Raw genomic sequence first — 21,768 nt, 5'->3', positions numbered from 1 at the left:
ATCACTTATGACCAATATAGGATTGGACCCAGGTCACAAGAGCCATGGGACAGCATGATTGTTGCTTCAAGTAAGATCAAATTGTTTGAAGCAATATTCATTTATTTGAAAGTAAAGAGTGAAAGATATAAGGATGCACATCAGAAATTGATTCCATTGTAAAGAAGATTTTAGTGCTGATGTGTTGTGATGCCTCTTGCCATGAATACTGCCTACACCATGGAAGTTAGGGATTCCTAACATTGTTAATAGACAGACTCTGTGAATACCTATTACTGAGAATAACTATTTAGATCGTAAAAATAACTCCCAAGAAGTATTTTGGAGTAGTCGGAATATATATTCAAAATCTTCACTGTTTTCTGTAATATACAGTGCATTCAGAAAGTATTCAAACCCCTTCACTTTTCCATATTTTGTTATGTTATGGCCTTATTTTAAAATGGACTACATTCAGTTTTTTAATCATCAATCTACACACAATACCCCAGAATGAAGAAGCGAAAACAGGTGTTTCTACATTTTTGCAAAGTAATTAAAAAATAAATAACTGAAATATCACATTTACATAAGAATTCAGACCCTTTGCTATGACACTCAAAATTGAGCTTAGGTTCATCCTGTTGCCATTGATTATCCTTGAGATATTTCTACAGCTTGATTGGAGTCCACCAGTGGTAAATTAAATTGATTGGATATGATTTGGAAAGGGACACACCTGTCTATATAAGGTCCCACAGTTGACAGTGCATGTCAGAGGAAAAACCAAGCCATGAAGACGAAGGAATTGTCTGTAGACCATCGAGACACATATCTGGGGAAGGGTATAAAACCATTTCTGTAGCATTGCAGGTCCCGAAGAGCACAGTGGCCTCCGTCATTTTTAAATGGAAGAATTTTGGAACCACAATAGAGCTGGCCATCCGGCCAAACTGAGCAATGGCGAGAGAAGGGCCTTGGGACACTCTGACAGAGCTCCAGAGTTCCTCTGTGGAGATGGGAGAACGTTCCAGAAGGACAACTATATCTGCACCAATCCGGCCTTTACTGTAGGGTGGCCAGACGGAAGCCACTCCTCAGTAAAAGGCACATGACAGTCCGTTTGGAGTTTGCCAAAAGGCATAAGAAACAAGGTTCTCTGGTCTGATGAAATACAAGATTGAACTCTTTGGCCTGAATGCCAAGCGTCACATATGGAGGAAACCAGGCATCACCTGGCCAATACCATACCTACGGTGAAGCATGGTGGTGGCAGCATCATGCTGTGGGGATGTTCAGGGGAAGGAACTGGGAGATTAGTCAGGATCAAGGGAAAGATGAACAGAGCAAAGTACAGAGAGATCCTTGATGAAAACCTGCTCCAGAGCGTTCTGGAGTTCAGACTAGGGCGGAGGTTCACCTTCCAACAGGCCAATGATCCTAAGCACACAGCCAAGACAACGCAGGAGTGGCTTTGTGACAACTATGTGAATCTCCTTGAGTGGCCCAGCCAGAGCCCGGACTCGAACCCGATGGAACATCTCTGGAGGGACATGAAAATAACTGTGCATCGACGCTCACCATCCAACCTGACAGAGCTTGAGAGGATCTGCGAGAAAGAATGGGAGAAATTACCCAAATACAGGTGTGCCAAGCTTGTAGCGTCATAACCAAGAAGACTTGATGCTGTAATTGCTGCCAAAGGTGCTTCAACAAAGTACTGAGTAAAGGGTCTGAATACTTATGTAAATGTGATATTTCAGTTATTTCTTTTTAATTGCTTTGCAAACATTTCAAAACATCTGTTTTCGCTTTTTTATTATGGGATATTGTGTGTAGATTGATGATTTAAAAAAAAGAATTTAATCCGTTTTAGTATAAGGCTGTAACGTAACAAAATGTGGAAAAAGTGAAGGGGTCTGGATACTTTCTAAATGCACTGTACATTTTCACCCCTATTGAGTGATATTTGAGTGTCAAATCTTAATCTAAATTATTCAGAATGCAAATCTAGAAAACCTGCAGGTGTTATACCATTGGTTCTTTAACAAAGTGCAACTTAAACTGCAGTAAGCGTTCACATAAAAGCTCAAAAACCAAAGGGAGTGTAAAGAAGGAGCATTTTAGACGTAAAGAGGTGCAGTTTCCCATGTGAAATTCAAGACCATGCAATTTTCCTATTTCATCTAAGCACCGCTAATGTACAGAAAATTGTGAGAAATCAAACCTCACTTAGCAACTCTGTAAGGTTATTATTTATGATGAATTTAGTTCAACCATGAACTAATGTTAATTGGCACGTAACAATGTAAGTTATTTATTTTGCTTTTTAAGGTATGGCTGTCCAAAACACACAACTTTCTCTTTCAGAGATAGTTAAAGAAGTAGCACAACAACAGCAACAACAAACAATTGAAGCTGAAAAAAATAAGAACATTCTTGGTCACTTGCAGGTAAATTAGTTTATTTTGCATTGAGAGATTAAGATTATTTATTGATTAAAATTAAAAAGTCAGAGGTTCACACTGAATATAGAGCACAGCTTGCAGTACAGTATTTAGATTCCTAACATTGAATCATAATCAGGTAATTTGCTATGTAAGGGAAAGGAATAAAATCTAATTGAAAGTGGCCGTTTTAGGAAGTGAGGACAAGTAAGACACTAATCTTGCTCTACCTGGAAAGAAACAGGATGAGAGCATAGTACAGAGTAAAGAGGTTTGGTAACGATGGTAGAGGGGAAGCCAAGACAAGGGAAGAATGAAGACATCACAAACAAACTGGTGTGGAAAGTCCCATTGTTGGTACAGATACAGTGAAGATGGAAAGCGGAGGCAAATTGACTGGAATCCATACAGAAAGCAGGATAGGAGGAGGATCAGGGATAATTGAGGGAGTCTGAACTTATAATGCATATTGGCATTAACCTACCCTAAGGTGGAGACAGAAGTTAAGAAAGGTAAGGGAGGAATCCAATATGGACTATATGGAAGTGAGAGCAGAGTGGAAATTGGCCACTAAATTTATGGGAATTTTGTGTTCTGTACGAGTGCTGGATGCAGCACTTTGGTATAATCATAGAGCTACTGGAAAAGGAAATGAGGATGGGGCTTTAAGTAGAATTAAAACAAGGACCTGAGCATATGCAAGTTCCCTAGGGTGCTCCTTTCATCTGGAAACATTAATGGAATTAAAGGAATTTGTCCAAAAAATTAACAAATTCGCTCAGATGAATGAAGTGGTTAGATCTCTGTCAAAGATAGGAATAAAGAACGAGACCATCCTCATCTAGAATTGGAGTGTAGAAGATTGGATGTACATTGTGCAGTTGAGCCTGTTTTGACCAGGAAACCAGCGACTGCTAATTGGTGGAATGCATTAAGGATGTCAGAGATTTGGATAGGAGGAGCAAAACAGTGGAAGAAAGAATAATGTCAGGGTAGAGAAATACTAGACACAATGGACACAAATTAAACACAAAATGCTGGAGTAACTCAGCGGGTCAGGCAGCATCTCCAGAGAAAATGGATAGGTGACATTTCGGGATGGGACCCTTCCTCAGACTGAATGCAGCTCGCCCACCTACAATCAGTCTGAAATCTATATCTTTGGTATTAGCTGGAATCTGCAGTTCCTTTTTATTACATCTATTCAGATGTAATAAATTGGGATTGTGGATTTTGGAGAGGAGGTAGAAGCAAGATATGCAGAATTGGGGTTGAAGGTCAGCCATAAAATTGAATGGATTGTAACTTCTACAGCTACTGTTACATTTAATGTATCAGACTGATTAACATAATGGTATTCAGTTTCTTTTTGTTGAATAAATAAATGTAATAATAATATCACAAAATAATATCATTATAATCTAACGTACTGTTTGCCTTGTTGATAACTCAATACAATAAACACTGACAATTCAGATATAAATGCATGTTATTTGGTTTTGCAGGCAAAATTGTTTGATATAGAGAAAGAAAATAAAGCTGTTCTTCAGGAATTGAGAGCATCCGAGAATCAATCATACCATTTACAGAATGAATCAGAAAATCTGCGACAAAGTTGCACTGATCTGGAAGCTCAACTTTGGTGTCTTCATGCAAGCAAGTTGCAACTAAAATTTGCAATACAAGAAGAAGGACAAAAATATCATAAGTTGTTGGCTGAATATGATAAATATCATAAAAAAATGTTGGAACACAAAGAAATGACTAGTCAGCTGGAAAATAGAACTCCAATCATGATGCAGCTGGAAGAAAAAATACTGATGGTCAAAGATTTAAAAGCAAAGAAAGAAGAACTAACAACAGATTTTATGAATCTTGAAGGGAATACAATAAAACAAGTGCAGGTTTGGAACATTTTTCATAATATTAAACAATATGTTATACCTTTAAGTTATGTACAGTTTCCTTATTCTAGACTATTTCAACTTTCATTTATTGCTTTTATGGTGAGCCTCTGGTGCCCATATCTTTAAAAGTGCCTCTTCTTCTGTTGAGATCTAACTTTCATTACTGGAAATTGAACTGTAAATGTGATCTGATAATTAGTTTTAGCTACTGGACAAATTCCTCTCAAAATCTAACCCTAGTCATTGAAAGTAATAGAACAACACACCAGATTTGATCTATGTTTTAGACAGAACATATTTATTTTACAATATATAAACAAGCACATACAGTGCCCTCCATAATGTCAATCCGTCAGTTGTTCAGCACTTCTACTTCCCCTCCCATTCCCAATCTGACCTTTCGGTCCTAGGCCTCCTCCATTGTCAGAGTGAGGCCCAGCGCAAATTGGAGGAACAGCACCTCATATTTTGCTTGGGTTGTTTACACCCCAGTGGTATGAACGTTGATCTTTATTTCAGATAACCCTTGCTTTCTCCCTCCTTCTCCTCCCCCTTCCCAGTTCTACTACTGGTCCTACTGTCTCTGCCTGCTTTCGATCTTTGTCCTGCTCCCCCCTCCCCAACATCAGTCTGAAGAAGGATCTCGACCCGAAACGTCACCCATTCCATCTCTCCAGAGATGCTGCTTCACCCACTGAGTTACATCAGCATTTTGGGTCTACCATCATTTATTTATTTGCCACTGTACTGCACAATTTGAGATTTGTAATAGAAAAAAATCACATGTGGTTAAATTGCACATTGTCAGATTTTAATAAAGGCCATTTTTATACATTTTGATTTCACCATTGTGAAATTACAGCAGTGTTTATACATAGTCGCCCCATTTCAGGTTGGGACACAGCAATGTCATGTAAATGAAAGTAGTCATGTTTAGTATTTTGTTGCATATCCTTTGCATGCAATGCCTGCTGGAAGTTTGTGATTAATGGACATTAATGGATTAATGTTGCTGGGTGTCTTCTCTGGTGATGCTCTGCCAGGCCTGCATTGCAGCCATCAGATTGTTAGGAGCCAAGGTGATGGACCGTATAGAAACATAGAAACATAGAAATTAGGTGCAGGAGTAGGCCATTCGGCCCTTCGAGCCTGCACCGCCATTCAATATGATCATGGCTGATCATCCAACTCAGTATCCCGTACCTGCCTTCTCTCCATACCCCCTGATCCCCTTAGCCACAAGGGCCACATCTAACTCCCTCTTAAATATAGCCAATGAACTGGCCTCAACTACCCTCTGTGGCAGAGAGTTCCAGAGATTCACCACTCTCTGTGTGAAAAAAAGTTCTTCTCATCTCGGTTTTAAAGGATTTCCCCCTTATCCTTAAGCTGTGACCCCTTGTCCTGGAGTATGCTGCGAAAACCCTACTTGGATGGATTATCTATGGCTCCTTGAGAAAGAATAATGGAAATGGGAGCCAGGTGAACCACAGGTTGCTGTTAATCAAATATCTACTGGTAAATTAAAGACGCTGTTGATGAAGCAATACAATCATGACTTCAATTAAAGTACCAGCAAAGAATCTGAAGAAATGTCCAGAGAAGAATTAACATTCGTAGATATTATGAACTATTCAGTTAAGATGATCAATGGACATTATTGTTTGGACTTACCTTTCAAGGAAAAAAGTGTTAATTTACCGAATAATCGTCGTATTGCAGAACAGCGTACTAGGAATTTAAAAATGCAAGTTTGGCGAGAATACTAAATTTCATGGAGTAAGAATCTCTTAGAAGAATAATTTCTACAAAGATGATTGCTTAAAATCCATGTCTACTGAGCAGGAAGCAATGCTACCAGTAGAACATCTGACCTCTTTGTAATAAGGGAGGATTTACACTCTCCAAATGGATCAGCAACAATCGTGTTGTATTGGAAAGCATTCCACCAGATAATAGAGCCAAAGAAACCAGAGAGTTGGATTTGGACAAAGATAACTTGCCAATGGAAAGAGCACTGGTGCGTTGAAATGGATGTGTTCAAGTTCAGAATGTCGATTCAAGAGCGACCATATACTAGAAGGGGTATCTTATCTGCGATAGGCTCAGTATATTACCCTTTGGAATTTCTGGCACCATTTACACTGTCAGCCAAGTTAATTTTGCAGAATCTTTGTAAGAAAAAACTTGGATGGGATGAGAGTATAACGCAAACGTCCTCACACCGTTGGACAGAATGGTTAGCAGACCTCTATAAGGTTTCAAAGTTCAAGGTGGATCGGCGCATAAAGCCTAAAAACTTTGGTAAAATCAGAACTGCACAACTGCATCATTTCTCGGATCCCAGTGAAAGTGGTTACGGTACTGTTTCATATTTAGGACTGGAAAATTATAACAAAAGAGTGCATGTTGCATTCTTAATGGGAAAAGCCAGAGTGGCACCACTGAAACAAATGACGATTCCCAGAATGGAACTTACTGCAGCAGTCTTAGCTATTAAAGTTAACATTATACTGCAAAAGGAACTACAATTTCAACTGGAAGAATCTATCTTCTGGACCGATAGCACTACGGTTCTTAAATACTTCAACAATGAAAACAAACGCTTCATGACATTTGTAGCAAACAGAGTCTCTTTTGTATTGGGAGCTACTAATGTTTCATAATGGAAATATGTTAACACAAAAGGAAATCCTGCGAATGAAGCCTCTAGAGGATTGACAGCAAACTGCTTTCTAAGCAACAAGAGATGGATCAATGTACCAGAGTGTCTCAGTAAGCCAAACGGAGAATGGCCAAAACTAGAACTCGGATTTGAAATCTCTGCTAATGATCCGGAAATTAAACAAAACATTACGGTGAATGTGATTGCTAAAGATTCATCAGAGACTGTGAATAATTTAATTACCCACTTTTCATCATGGAATAAATTGATAACTGCAGTAGCCTGGTTTCTTAAATTAAAAACAAGGTTATTGCTGTTGGCTCGGAAAAGGCGACAGATTACTGAAAGTATCCTAAAAGAGAATCATGATATACGAAAAGAAAAGGTTGAAAGCCAGATGCAAGTTTTTGAAGCATCATATGGTGTACATTGTTTACGTCTTGATGATCTCCTCAAGGTGGAAAATGCGATAATCTCTTTCTGTCAAAGATAGAAATACAAAGAAGAAACATTAACTTTGGAAGCTGGAGTACATGGGGTAAAAAAGAAACAGTTACTTGTACAAGCTTGCCCCAGTATTGGAGGAACGTCTTCTGAGGATGGGAGGTGGCCTAAATAAATTGGCAATGCCCGAAGAAGTTAAACGTCCAATTATTCTCTCAAAGGACTTTTACATAACGGCACTATTATTATGACATATTCATGAACGGATTGGACATGGAGGAAGAAATGATATGTTATCCCAACTTCGTAAAAAATATTGGGTTAGCAAGGCTAATTCCACCGCAAGAAAGATAATAAAAAAATGTATTATGTTTAGGCGACAGCGTGGGAAATTTGGTGCACAGAAGATGGCAGACTTGCCTCTGGAGAGGATCACTCCGGATAAACCATCATTTACAGATGTTGGGGTGAATTATTTTGGTCCTATAGACGTAAAAAGAGAACAAAACTTTGTGAAAAGGTATGGTGTGATCTTCACTTGTATGACAAGTAGAGCAGTGCATCCTGAATCTGCAGACTCCTGTATTCATGCAAAAAAAAAAAAAAAAAAAAAAAAAAAAAAAATGGCGCGGCCCTGTCCAGTCGCCGTTGTGGCAGCTCCGCGAAAATTGTGTGTGTTTTTAACTTTTATGTTCCTTTTTAACTTATTTCTAAGTTCTAACTCCCTAGTACTAACAAAGTATGACAGGGAAACCCTCTTAAATCTAAACTCCAGGGCAAACGGAGACTTTTTAAACTCTTTACTCACTGATCCAGCATGGCCAGCAGAGATCAGCAGAAGCTGCTGCAACAACAAAGGGAGCTCGGCTGCAAGGAAAACCCGGAGAAAACATCGAGGGAAGCGGGGGGGGATTCGGAATAGGCTGAAAGCCCAAGCCTTTCGTCCCCCTCTGCCCAGCATTCTTCTGGCGAATGTCCAGTCCCTGGAAAACAAGCTGGATGACCTCAGGGCGAGGATCAGATTCCAGCGGGACATAAGGAACTGCAACATCCTCTGCCTGACTGAAACATGGCTGACCTCACTGATTCCGGATCAGGTAATCTGCCCAACCGAGTCCTTCACTGTCCACCGTGCTGACAGAACAGAAGCATCTGGGAAATCCAAGGGTGGAGGAGTCTGCTTCATGACCAATAACAACTGGTGCAACCCTGGAAATATCAAGATGCTTTCCCGTTCCTGCTCGCCGGACCTGGAGCACCTGACAATCTCATGCCGCCCATTCTACCTTCCCCGGGAGTTCGGCTCAGTGATCGTCACAGCCGTCTACATTCCACCGCAGGCGGACACCGACGTGGCACTATCGGCCCTACACGATGTGCTATGTCGACATCAAAACAAGTACCCGGAAGCGGCTATGGTGGTGGCTGGAGATTTTAATAAATCAAATCTCAAGAAGATCATGCCGAACTTCTACCAACACATCACGTGTGCCACCAGGGGGGAGAGAACTTTGGACCACTGTTACACACTGTTCAGGAAAGGCTACAAGGCCGTTTCACTCCCTCCCCTAGGAAAATCTGACCACGCTGCTATTTTCCTGTTGCCGGAGTATAAACAGAGGATAGTTCGGGAAGCGGTAGAGACGAGGGACGTAAAGCGGTGGTCCGACCAGTCAGAGGCCATGCTGCAAGATGCACTGATTGATGTCGACTGGAATGTGTTCGAAGCAAGTTCCAGTGACGTCAGTGAGTTCGCGGAAGCAGTCATGGACTTCATCGCAACAATAACCGACAACATCGTCCCCACGGTAAGGGTAAGCACCTTCCCGAACCAAAAACCCTGGGTAGACAGATCTGTTCGTGTGGCCTTGAATGCTCGTACCGCTGCCTACAACTCGGGCTTGGCATCAGGAAACATGGACGTCTACAAGGCAGAGTCCTACCGAATGCGAAGGGCGGTGAAGGACGCAAAGAGAAGGTACAGGGACAAGATGGAGTTACAGATGGAGCAGCAGGACACCAGAAGCCTGTGGCAGGGGCTACGGATTGTAACCAACTACCGAAGCACCGCTCCCTCATCCGCATGTGCCGGCACCTCCCTAGCTGACGACCTGAACTCCTTCTACGCTCGTCTCGAGAGGGGCAACACCACTCCAGGTCTGCCGACTATCGACAATACCGACAGCGGGCTGGCTACCGAAGCTGAAGGGAGGAATATGCACACATTCTCGCTGTCCGAGCACGACGTGAGGAGGGCACTGACACGGGTGAACACAAGAAAAGCTGCAGGCCCCGATGGCATCTCGGGGCGAGTACTCAAGTCCTGTGCTACGCAGCTAGCTCCAGTGCTCACTACATTATTCAACCTCTCCCTGGACAAGTCCGTGGTCCCTGCCTGCTTCAAAAAATCCATCATTGTACCGGTACCAAAAAATGCCTCCCCAGCCTGTCTGAATGACTACCGTCCGGTGGCCCTTACCTCGGTAGTCATGAAATGCTTTGAGAGGCTGGTGAAGAATCACATCTGCGCCTTCCTCCCTCGGAACATGGACCCGTTGCAATTCGCATACCGTCCGAACAGGTCCACGGACGATGCGGTCTCCCAGGTCTTGCACACCGCTCTCTCCCATCTGGACAGCCAGAAGGGGGGCTACGTGAGGATGCTGTTCATAGACTACAGTTCAGCCTTCAACACGATAGTCCCCACCAGACTGGCCGGGAAGCTGGAATTGGGGCTCAACACCTCCCTGTGTGCCTGGGTCCTGGACTTTCTCACCGCCAGGCCCCAGGTAGTCAAGATGGGAGGGAATACATCGAAGTACCTCACCCTGAGCACAGGATCGCCCCAGGGTTGCGTCCTCAGCCCCCTATTGTACTCCCTGTACACACATGACTGTGTGGCTAGGTTCAGCTCCAATACAATAATTAAGTTTGCTGATGACACTGTGGTGGTGGGCCTGATCTCAGACAATGATGAGAGGGCCTACCGGGAGGAGGTGGCTGATCTAGCACTCTGGTGCCAGGAGAACAGCCTCCTCTTGAACATCAAAAAAACAAAGGAGCTGATCATGGACTTTAGGAGGGCACATCATCCGAGGACGTACACTCCATTGAGTATAAATGGGGATCCTGTGGATAGGGTGAACTGTTTTAAATATCTGGGAGTCCACATCTCTGAGGATATGACATGGTCATCACACGCCTCAGCACTGGTGAGTAAGGCAAGGCAGCGCCTTTACCACCTCAGGCAATTGAGGAAATTCAGAGTGTCTCCGAGGATCCTCCAGTGCTTCTACGCAGCGGCAGTGGAAAGCATCTTGTCCGGGAACATTACCATCTGGTTCGGGAATTGCTCTGCCAAGGACAAGAAGGCTCTGCAGAGAGTAGTGCGTTCGGCCGAACGCACTATGGGAACTCCACTCACCCCCCTGCAGGAACTATACAACAGGAGGTGCAACTCCAGAGCAAACAAAATCAAGAGAGACCTCTTCCACCCCTGCAACGGACTGTTCCAGCCGCTACGGTCAGGCAAACGCCTCCGTTGCCATGCAGTGAGAACGGAGAGGTTGAGAAGGAGTTTCTTCCCAGAGGCAATTCGGACTGTAAACGCCTTTCTCACCAGGGACTAACTGTACAGAACGTTTTTCCTTCTATTATTTATTATGTAAAATAATATGTGTGTTATGATTGTGTTTATAATTTGTTTGGTTGTTTTGTTGTTCCGCGAGCATTGCCACTTTCATTTCACTGCACATCTCGTATGTGTATGTGACAAATAAACTTGACTTGACTTGACTAGGGAGATTTATCTGTTGACGAGGTCAAGTTTTATCATTAAGATCAGATAATGGTTCAAATTTTGTTGGATCGGAAAGAGAACTAAAAGAAGCACTCAAAAGCTTAAATCAGGATAAAATCCAGAATACTATGCTTCAACAAGGTATAAAATGGAACTTTAATCCTCCGATGGGTTCTCATCATGGCAGTATGTGGGAACAGTTAATTCGCATGGTCCGAAATGTACTGCGCTCTATTTTTAAGAAACAAATTTTGGATGACGATGAATTGCAAACATCTGTGAAATTGAGGCGATTTTAAATGATCGACCTATTACTAAGAGTTCTGATGACCCGAATGACCTAGAAGTACTTACACCAAATCATATTCTTCTGCTGAAAACCAATCCAACACTACCACCTGGGCTCTTTGTAAAAGAGGATTTATATATGAGACGCAGATAGAAACAAGTACAATATATGGCAAATCGTTTTTGGAGGAGATGGATACAAAAATATTTGCTTTTAATCCAAGAACGACAACGATGGTTAACAATTAGAAGACATTTTGTTCCAGGTGACATTGTGTTGGTGGTTGATTCTGCAGCTTCACGAGGTTCTTGACTGATGGGGAGAATACTGGAGATCATGCCTGATGTTAAGGTGTTGGTGCATATGGTACGACTTCAAACAAACCAACAGTGTTTTAAAAAGACCAATAACCGTTATGCTTGCTTCTAGAAGGCGAAAGTGAAGATAGAAGAGTTGATGAAGAATTCTGATTACGGACATATAGTGCATGCTATTAGTTTAGTGGTTAGTATCCCCGCCTGTCACGCGGTAGAACGGGGTTCAATTTTATGATTTTTTGCTTTTGATATATATTAGGCCTTCATGGCTACTTTTTTGATGTTTATTAATAATTGCCTCGTTGTATACTCGGAACAATTAGGGGCTGGTATGTAGTGGTATTTGGCTTGTTTTGCATGTCATTGATGATGGCATATGCTAGACTGCCCGTTATATTATGGGTGGGATTTATGTCATATTTTTGGGAATGATTGGAGCTAAATTTCTTGCACAGAAGCTTAGTTGTTAGTTTAGTTTGGAACCAGCACGGAGAAGGTTTACCCTTTGACCATGCGAAGTGTAATGGAGACACGAGGAATATAGTAACGAGTCGGAAAAAGTTTGGATGTATCTTATTGTTTTTCATCAACAATAAAGAATTTATTAATCAAAAGACTGTGTTTGTGAAGACTTATCTGTGAAGAAGCTCTGAAGGTCTCTGACGGTGAGCTCGCATGCATATAAAAACAATTTTTTTTTTTAGAATTAGATTCCTTTATTGTCATTCAGACCTTTTGGTCTGAACGAAATTATGTTGCCTGCAGTCATACACAGAACCAATAAAAACAAAACATACAATAAACACAAATTAAACATCCACCACAGTGAGTTCACCAAGCACATCCTCACTGTGATGGAGGCAAAGTCTTAGTCTCCATGTCTTCCCTCCTTGTTCTCCCTCTGCGCTGAGGCGATCGATCCAGGCTGGAGATGCCGCCCTCCAGTCCAACGGACCTCCGTGGTGATGTCGCCACTGCCGAAAGCCGGAACGCCGTCTCCATTCCGAGACGGCCCGCCACAGCATCAGCTCCGGGCAGCCGCCCCAGCTCCAGGCCGCCGCCCCAGCTCCGGGTCCCGCAGTCTCCGCTCCGGGCCGCCGCCCCAGCTCCGGGTCCTGCAGTCTCCACTCTGGGCCGCCGCCCCAGCTCCGGGTCTCGCAGTGTCAGCTCCAGGCCGCTGCCCCAGCTCCGGGTCCCGCAGCCTCAGCTCTGAGCCCCGCTGCATCAGCTCCAGGCCACCGCCGAAAGCCAGAACGCTACACCAGCAAGTCGGGCCACCGCTGCCTCAGCCCCGAAGATGGCCAGCCTCTCGTTGGTGAGTCCTGGCTGGCTCTGCCTCCGGAGCCTCGGGGTCAGTCGCAGGCTGGAGGCCGCCAGCTCTGCCATTAGGCCTCAGCGCAGACGGAGGCAGAGAAGGGGGATACGACACGAAAAAGTCGCATTCCCCCGAAGGAAGAGACAGAGAACATGTTTCACCCCCCCCCCCCCCCCCCCACCTAACACAACCCAACAAACTAAAACTTAACCAAAACAAGACAAAAAAAACAACAACATAAAGTTAAGACAGACGGACTGCAGGCGTGCCACAGCTGTTAACAGCACCGCCACTTCCGGAGTTCCCCTTAACCATGCTGTCCATTTAGCGGCTAGAGGGAGTAATCTCTTGAACAATATTAAAACCTGCCGCTATACTTCTGTCATTTTAAAAGTAAGTTTAAAAGTGCGAATTGGAAGCGATTTACCACAATGTGTCAGGGGCTAGCTTTTTTGTCAAAATTGTACTGTTTATTTCAGTATTCTGACCTTTCATGAGATCATTCTCATTAAGGTTTGAGACGCATATAAAATTGAAAGCTACTCAGAGACACTCTATGTTTACCACTATGTCATAGATCCAGCATGACATAGTGATGAATCTATGACATAAAATTAGAATATCTGTATAATCAGATTTCCACTCTATTTACATTGGTAAAAGGGGATAACTCTGAACAAGTTGTAAACTCATGCAGGAATCCTATCTAAAACCCTTCACCAACATATTTTTTTTCCATAAAGATTAACTTTCTTTGTTTACATCTCCAAGTTTGCGGAGGACACAAAGCTGCGTGGCAGTGTGAGCTGCGAGGAGGATGCTATCAGGCTGCAGGATGACTTGGATAGGTTGGGTGAGTGGGCAGATGCATGGCAGATGCAGTATAATGTGGATAAATGTGAGGTTATCCACTTTGGTGGCAAGAACAAGAAGGCAGATTAAAAGAAGAAGGCAGATTTAGCAAATTAGTGATAATTTTTCAAAACTCTTTAGATTAGTGATGATTTTTCAAAGCTCTTTAGATTCTGGAGTAGTTCCTGGGGATTGGAGGGTAGCTAATGTAACCCCACTTTTTAAAAAGGGAGGGAGAGAGAAAATGGGGAATTACATGTCGATAGAGAACTGGCTGACAGACAGGAAGCGAAGAGTAGGAGTTAACGGGTCCTTTTCAGAATGGCAGGCAGTGACTAGTGGGGTACTGCAAGGCTCAGTGCTGGGACCCCAGCTATTTACAATATATATTAATGATTTGGACGAGGGAATTGAATGCAACATCTCCAGGTTTGCGGATGGCACGAAGCTGGGGGGCAGTGTTAGCTGTGAGGAGGATGCTAGGAGGCTGCAAGGTGATTTGGATAGGTTGGGTGAGTGGGCAAATGCATGGCAGATGCAGTATAATGTGGATAAATGTGAGGTTATCCACTTTGGTGGCAAGAACAGGAATGTTCTGGATGGTGGCCGATTAGGAAAAGGGGAGATGCAACGAGACCTGGGTGTCATGGTACAACACTCATTGAAAGTAGGCATGCAGGTGCAGCAGGCAGTGAAGAAAGCGAATGGTATGTTAGCATTCATAGCAAAAGGATTTGAGTATAGGAGCAGGGAGGTTCTACTGCAGTTGTACAGGGCCTTGGTGAGACCACACCTGGAGTATTGCATACAGTTTTGGTCTCCAAATTGAGGAAATACATTCTTGCCACAGAGGGATACAGAGAAGGTTCACCAGACTGATTCCTGGGATGGCAGGACTTTCATATGAAGAAAGACTGGGTAGCCTCGGCTTGTATTCGCTAGAATTTAGGAGATTGAGGGGGGATCTTATAGAAAATTACAAAATTCTTAAGGGGTTAGACAGGCTAGATGCAAGAAGATTATTCCCGATGTTGGGGAAGTCCAGAACAAGGGGTCACAGTCTAAGGACAAGTGGGAAGTCTTTTAGGACCGAGATGAGAAAAATAAATTCACACAGAGAGTGGTGAATCTGTGGAATGCTCTGCCACAGAAAGTAGTTGAGGCCAGTTCATTGGCTATATTCAAGAGGGAGCTAGATGTGGCTAGAGGGATCAGGGGGGTCTGGAGAGAAGGCAGGTACAGGATACTGAGTTGGATGATCAGCCATGATCATATTGAATGGCGGTGCAGGCTCGAAGGGCCGAATGGCCTACTGCTGCACCTATTTTCTATGTTTCTATCTTAATGGTGTCAGGTTAGGAAAAGGGGAGGTGCAACAAGACCTGGGCGTGCTTGTATTTCAGTCACTGAAATTAAGCATGCAGGTATAACAGGCAGTGAAGACAACAAATGGCATGTTTGCCTTCATAGCAAGAGGATTGAATTATAGGAGCAAGGAGGTCCTATTGTAATTGTACAGGGCCCTGGAGAGACCTCACCTGTAGTATTGTGCGCTGTTTTGGCCTCCAAACTCGAGGAAGGACATCCTTGCTATTAAGGGAGTACAATGTAGGTTCACTAGGTTAATTCCCAGGATGGCGGGACTGACAAATGATGAAAGATTGGGTCGACTGTGCACTGGAATTTAGAAGAATGAGAGGAGATCTTATAGAAACATGTAAAATTCTTAAGGGATTGGACAGGCTAGATGCAGGAAAAATGTTCCCGATGTTGGGGGAGTCCAGAACCAGCGCTCACAGTTTAAGAATAAGGGATAGGTCATTTAGGGACTGAGATTAGGAAAAACGTTTTCACCCAGAGAGTTGTGAACCTGTGGAATTCTCTGCCACAGAATGCAATGGATGTCAATTCACTGGATGTTTTCAAGAGAGAGTTAGATCTAGCTCTTAGGGCTAACAGAATCAAGGGATATCGGGAAAACGAAGGAACGGGTTACTGATTTTGAATGATTAGCCTTGATCATATTGAATGATAGTGCTGGCTCAAAGGGCCGAATGGCCTACTCCTGCATCTATTTTCTATGTTTCTATAATTGTCATCGTATATATATAGCCAGCACGGTATTCTATCCACACTAACCTATTAACCACTATTTCTGATGGGAATATAAGGCAAAAGTGCTTTGGCATTGTTGAAGGTAGTCATCCAGGAAGCAATATTGATTCATCAAAAATGTTGAATTACAATTAAAACACAAAGTACTTGTGCTATAACTCCAGGATAAGTGCTTAACTAAGAAAACCAAGCCCAAATCCAAAGTATTATCTCACTAAATACACCAACTTACAATAAATAACTCCATATGCCAAAAAAACCCCAGCTACCTACCTCTTAATTTTCTTAAAAAAAGAATCCTGTAGATGTAAGTATATCATTGGGGTTATCAAGTGAGCATCTTCCTTCATTGGTGTTTCATCGAGTTAGGCCCACGACACCTCGCGAGGGCTCAACAGTTGGTTCTGGCTTCCCAGTTTTTCTTCTACTGCCAGCTTTGAGTTCCACTTCCTGTAGTTACACTTGGCACCAGATTACTAACTATCCTTACTCTCTGATAATTGCAACTCTAACCTCACCTTAACACACTTAAACTCCTGTTAGGCTAGGCAACGGTAAATGGAGAATACCTTTCCCATATAAAGCCACATTACTAAGACACCGTGGAACTCCAAACCATTTCCTAATATATGAATTAATCAATCTCTCTAACCTTTCCAGCTTAGAAATTGGCACCTCATATACTGTCAATGGCCACATCAACCTAGGGAATAGCCCAAACGTCAACCTAGGGAATAGCCCAAACTGCAAACACCACAACTTCAACTTGCCTGGAAGCCCTGACTTCTCTATCTTTTCTAACCTGTCAGTAACATCCTTTCTAAGTTGCTGAACCTGTTCAGTGTCATCCAACTTCTTGTTATACCACCTACCCAAACCTTTAACTGGTTTCTCCATTATAGACGGGATTTCTTCTTCATCTGCAGAACCTTTTCTCTACTACCTTTCCTCTTGCCAAAGAAATACTCCTTGACTTACTTGGCTTCATCTTTAATCTAGCCCATGTAAGATTATCATTTAACTTCATCTCTTATCCTGACATGCATTCAATTTTAAAACACAAAATGCTGAAGTAACTCATCAACATTGGCTGGGATCCTTCTTCAGATGTTGCCTATCCTCTTACTCCATAGATGCTGCTTGACCTGCTGAGTTACTCCAGCACTTTCAGTTTTACTCATGATTCCAATGTCTGCAGTTCCTTGTGATGGTCATTCATGTTTGAATGAATAGAAATAGTCAAAAGAAACATTATACCTTGCATTCTCATCTCTAAGCACATAGATTGGAATTCAATGAAACTAAATTTCAGAAGATTCAAGATTCAATTTATTTGTCATTTGGACCCCTTGAGGTCCAAACGAAATGACGTTTCTGCAGCCATACATTACAAACAAATAGACCCAAGACACAACATAATTTACATAAACATCCATCACATCGCTGTGATGGAAGGCCAAAAAAACTTAAAAACTTATCTCTCCACTGCACTCCCCCCCCAACCCCCCTGATGTCAGAGTCAAAGTCAAAGCCCCCCGGCTGGCAATGGCGATTGTCCCGCAGCAATTAAAGCCACGCCGGGTGATGCAAGGTCGTACACCGGGTCTTGATGTTAGAGCCCCGGCGTGCGCTTGCAGAGTCCCGCAGCCATTCCAAGCCGCGCGGGGCGGTGCTGTAACGCCCCGCTCCAGGAGCTCTTCAACCCCGCAACTCGGGCGGGAGAAGTCGCCGTTGCGGGAGCCCTGAAAAGCGGTCTCCCTCCAGGGACCCGCGGGCTCCCGGTGCCGCCGTCCGCAAGACCCGCAGTTGCAGCCTCCGAATCTCCGGAGGTCGGGCCGCTGCAGCGCTCCACCACCGCTCCACCCGCTCTGGACTCGGCCAGCTCCGCGACGGTGAGTTGAGTAGTCGGCTCCAGAGCCCCCGGTCTTCCTGTTGGAGGCCGCTCCCCATTGCAGCCCCAACGACAACGGAGACCCGACAAAGAAAAGGTCAGGTCTCCCGTGCAGGGAGAGATTAAAAGTTACCCCCTCCCTCCCACACGCATACCCCAACAAAAAATACCAAAAACTACATAAAAACATAGACAAAAAATAATAAAAATGCAGACGGGCTGCAGAGGCCGCGGCTGACGAGTCGCGCCGCCTACCGAATGGTAGCATGATATACAGGTGCTCCTTTAGTGCTGCTGACTGAGAGTAAATTTCCATTGACGAATCTCTAAGCATCATTTCAGATTGGCATTCGGAATTTGAAATAAATGTGCCCTTCTATTGTACAACTATGTGGCCTTAACACATTTCAGGTCCGCTATGCATTGATGGTATGTATTTGTATGGCAAATGTAGTGTAATATTAATTAAAAAATTCAATTTATTAAATTACAAAGTGTTTTAAAACCAAGAAACTTTCCGAGTATTTCCATAATTGTAACATAGTAAGTAGCAGCCAATTGGCAGATGTTGAGCTCTGAAATAGCATTAAGTGTTGATTGATTGGGTACATCTTAACTAGGACCCAAAGGACATCTAATTTGCTCTCCTGTAAAAGAATATCATGGAATATTCTTCATTTGTCCAAGGAAGGCTCTCATTTGAAAGATCCAGCTGCACTCAGCAATGTGCTGGAATATCCACCTAGATTTTTGTGTTTATACCTAAAATGGGATTTAAATACACATTTTGTTTCTATTTTCGCAGCAAGAGAGAATTAATTTTGAATAAAGGAGATGCTTAAGATATTTCAAGGATTGCCTCGTGGAATAGTTCCCTTGATCAACTTAAGTAATTGGTAGGTGAGATGAATGGCAATGTGAGTTTTGGAGGATTTGTAATGCCAAAGGTATCTTGAATAGTTATTGATCCTCTTCTGCATTTGTGCGATAATGTTGAGTAGTTGGAGATTGCACTGACCCTGCCGGTTATGTGCATACATGTGCACCATTCTACCAGATGCATTCAGCTCCTATTGCCCAGGATATTGTGTTCTCTAGTACTCATTTGCAGCCATTCTTTTTCTGAAAACGTTTGTGGTCCTTTGATTAGCTGGTCTTTTAAGGTCTGATCAGAACTATATTATTGGTTGTCACACCAAGCTAACACCACAGCAAATTGTAAGGAAATTGGTTCATGTAGTGGCATTTCATCTGCTGGTGGCTTGTTGAGTGGAGAACAATTTACTGCATGATGTCAGTAGGACTGTACTTTGAAATTGCAAGGATATGCAAAGATTCTTAGTCCCAAATGTGGACACTCAGCTGTACATAACATACCAGGAAGCTATGTTTACATATTGATAGCTGAACAAGCTGAATTATTTTCTAAGAGAACAAAATTAAGGTAAATCCCAATAAATGTTGATTGAGATGTTTTTGTTTACACGTAAACTTTATCTTCACTGCAGAATTATGGAAATTGGGATGTTTTAGAATTTTCAATATTTTTTGTAATTTAAATTTTTTTAATTTAAACAGGGAGAAATTACAGATTTGGAAGCTAAACTGTCAGAAATAAAAGCTGCGATTAATGAAAAATCAGTTCAATTAAAGGAGGAACACGAGCATCATATTCATCTGAAGAAAGAAATAGAGGTAAGTTAAGATGCACTGAAAATAATTTTCAGGCTGATAGGTAGGTTTACACTGGGAATGGCTCATACAAATCAACAAATGTTAACTGCAGTGCCAGTCTGCCATGCTTCTGCAGCATTTTGTTTTGCAGTGGAAGAATGTATCACCTGGCCAGGTCCTGATCTCAACAGTACATCTACAAGGTGGGTTATGTAGGGGCTTGGGCATTTCTAATAATCATCTTGTACTTCTGAAGTACATTAGATGGCAGCGCCTGTCGGCAGCGGCCTCTGCAGTCCATCTGTCTTTTTTTTCCTTTTTGTCCTGTTAAGTGTATGTTTTGGTTGTAGTTTATATATTATTCTTAGCTGTGTATATGTGGGGGGGGGCGGGGGTGGGGGAAACTTTTAAATCTCTTCCCTGTACGGGTGACCCGACCTTTTCTCTGTCGGGTCTCCGTTGTCATTGGGCCTAGCACTGTGGAGCGGCCTCCAACCGGAACGACCTGGGGGCTCCAGTCGCGGTGCCTGCGGACTCACCATCGTGGGGCTGGCCGGCTTCGGATTGTGGAGAGCTGTGGTGACATGCGGCTGTGAGCCGACTTTGGAGCTCGGAGGCTCCAGCTGCAGGCCTGTGGACGGTAACATTGGGAGCTCGCCTGTCCGGCTTTTCGGAGCTCCCGCAAAGGCAACTTCTCCCGCCCGATTTGCGGGGTTGAAAACGACCCTGAACGGGGCCTTACATCTCCTGGCAGGGCTTTAATGGCCGAGGGACTTACCAGCGCTCCAACATCAAGACCCAGAGCAGGGCCTTACAACGCCCGACGTGGGACTTACCATCGCCCGCTGGTGCTTTAACATCAGGAGAAGAATAAAGAACAGGGGAAAGGCAAGACTTTGCCTTCCATCACAGTGAGGAGGTGTTTGGAGATTCACTGTGATGGATGGTTATGTAAATTGTGTTAATTGTGTGTCTTGGTTTTTTCTTGTTCGTATGACTGCAGAAACGTAATTTTGTTTGAACTTAGGTTCAAATGACAATAAAAGTTATCTTATCTTATGAAGGGTAACCTATTACATTTGAAATAATAGAAATAAAGTTAAAAGATTTCCTTTCGTTATAGAACGAAGTGTCAAGACGAGCACTTGAATCACATGGGCTTACTATGACCAACTGCTGGGCGATTGGTTTAAAACTGAAGGGTGTTCACTGGTCAGAGTGAACAAGTTGGGCGAATGTCCTGTTGCGTAGTACAGAGAACATTGCAGCACAGGAACAGGCCTATCGGCTCAAAATGTTTGTGCCAAACAGGATACTAAGTTAAACTAATCTCCTCTGCCTGCAGATGATCCATAGCTCTCTATACCCTGCATAATCATGTGTCTATCCCAAACCATCTTAAATGCCAATATCATATCTGCCTCCACCACCATGCCAGACAGTGCATTAGAAGCACCCATCACTCTGTGTAAAAAGACTTACCCCACACATTTCCTTGAAACCTTAAATTTATGCCCTCTAGTCTTTGAGATTTGACTCAACTCTTGTGCTCAGTGTCTCGGCTGATGAAGTCAAGCATTCCATAGGCTTTCTTTACCATTCTATCTACTTGCATCACCACTTTCAGGAAGCTATGGACGGACTCCAAGCTCCCTCAGTACATCAAAGCCGTTCTGAGTCTTGCCAGAAATGTATTCTTTCCCTTTACGTTCGACCTCCCAAAGTGCAACACCGTAGGGCAGCGGTAGAGTTGCTGCCTTACAGCGCCAGAGACACTGGTCCAATCTTGACTATGGGCGCTGCCTGTATGGAGGTTGTATGTCTACCTGAGAGCTGCGTGAATTTTCTCCGGATCTCTGGTTTCTTTCTACACTCCAAAGATGGACAGGTTTGTAGATTAATTGACGGTAAAAATTGTAAATTGTCCCTAGTGTGTGAAGGGTAGTGTTAGTGTGCAGGGATCGCTGGTCGGCATGGACTCAGTGGGTCGAAGGACCTGTTTCCGTGCTGTATCTCTATCCTAAACTAAACCTCACACTTGCTCGGATTAAGTGCCATTTGCCATTTCTCCCCT

At 43.2% G+C, this 21,768-nt stretch overlaps 1 protein-coding gene across 2 annotated transcripts in view; it reads left to right on the top strand.

Moving 5' to 3' along the window:
* Positions 1 to 21,768, top strand: part of LOC129702804 (coiled-coil domain-containing protein 122-like) — a 42,693-nt gene that overhangs the window by 8,908 nt on the left and 12,017 nt on the right. Inside the window, exons 2-4 of one of the 2 annotated variants that reach the window (XM_055644790.1) lie at positions 2,314 to 2,432; positions 3,932 to 4,330; positions 19,599 to 19,715. In XM_055644790.1, the coding sequence (XP_055500765.1) occupies positions 2,316 to 2,432; positions 3,932 to 4,330; positions 19,599 to 19,715 (633 nt within the window). In that variant the 5' untranslated portion in view covers positions 2,314 to 2,315. Of the gene's footprint in view, positions 1 to 2,313; positions 2,433 to 3,931; positions 4,331 to 11,959; positions 12,470 to 19,598; positions 19,716 to 21,768 lie in introns of those variants that run through there. The other variant, XM_055644791.1, reaches the window with a different exon arrangement.

The sequence above is a fragment of the Leucoraja erinacea genome, chromosome 13 (genome assembly GCF_028641065.1).
Source record: "Leucoraja erinacea ecotype New England chromosome 13, Leri_hhj_1, whole genome shotgun sequence".
Classification (NCBI taxonomy): Eukaryota; Metazoa; Chordata; class Chondrichthyes; order Rajiformes; family Rajidae; genus Leucoraja; species Leucoraja erinaceus.
This window is presented reverse-complemented; position numbering and strand designations above follow the sequence as displayed.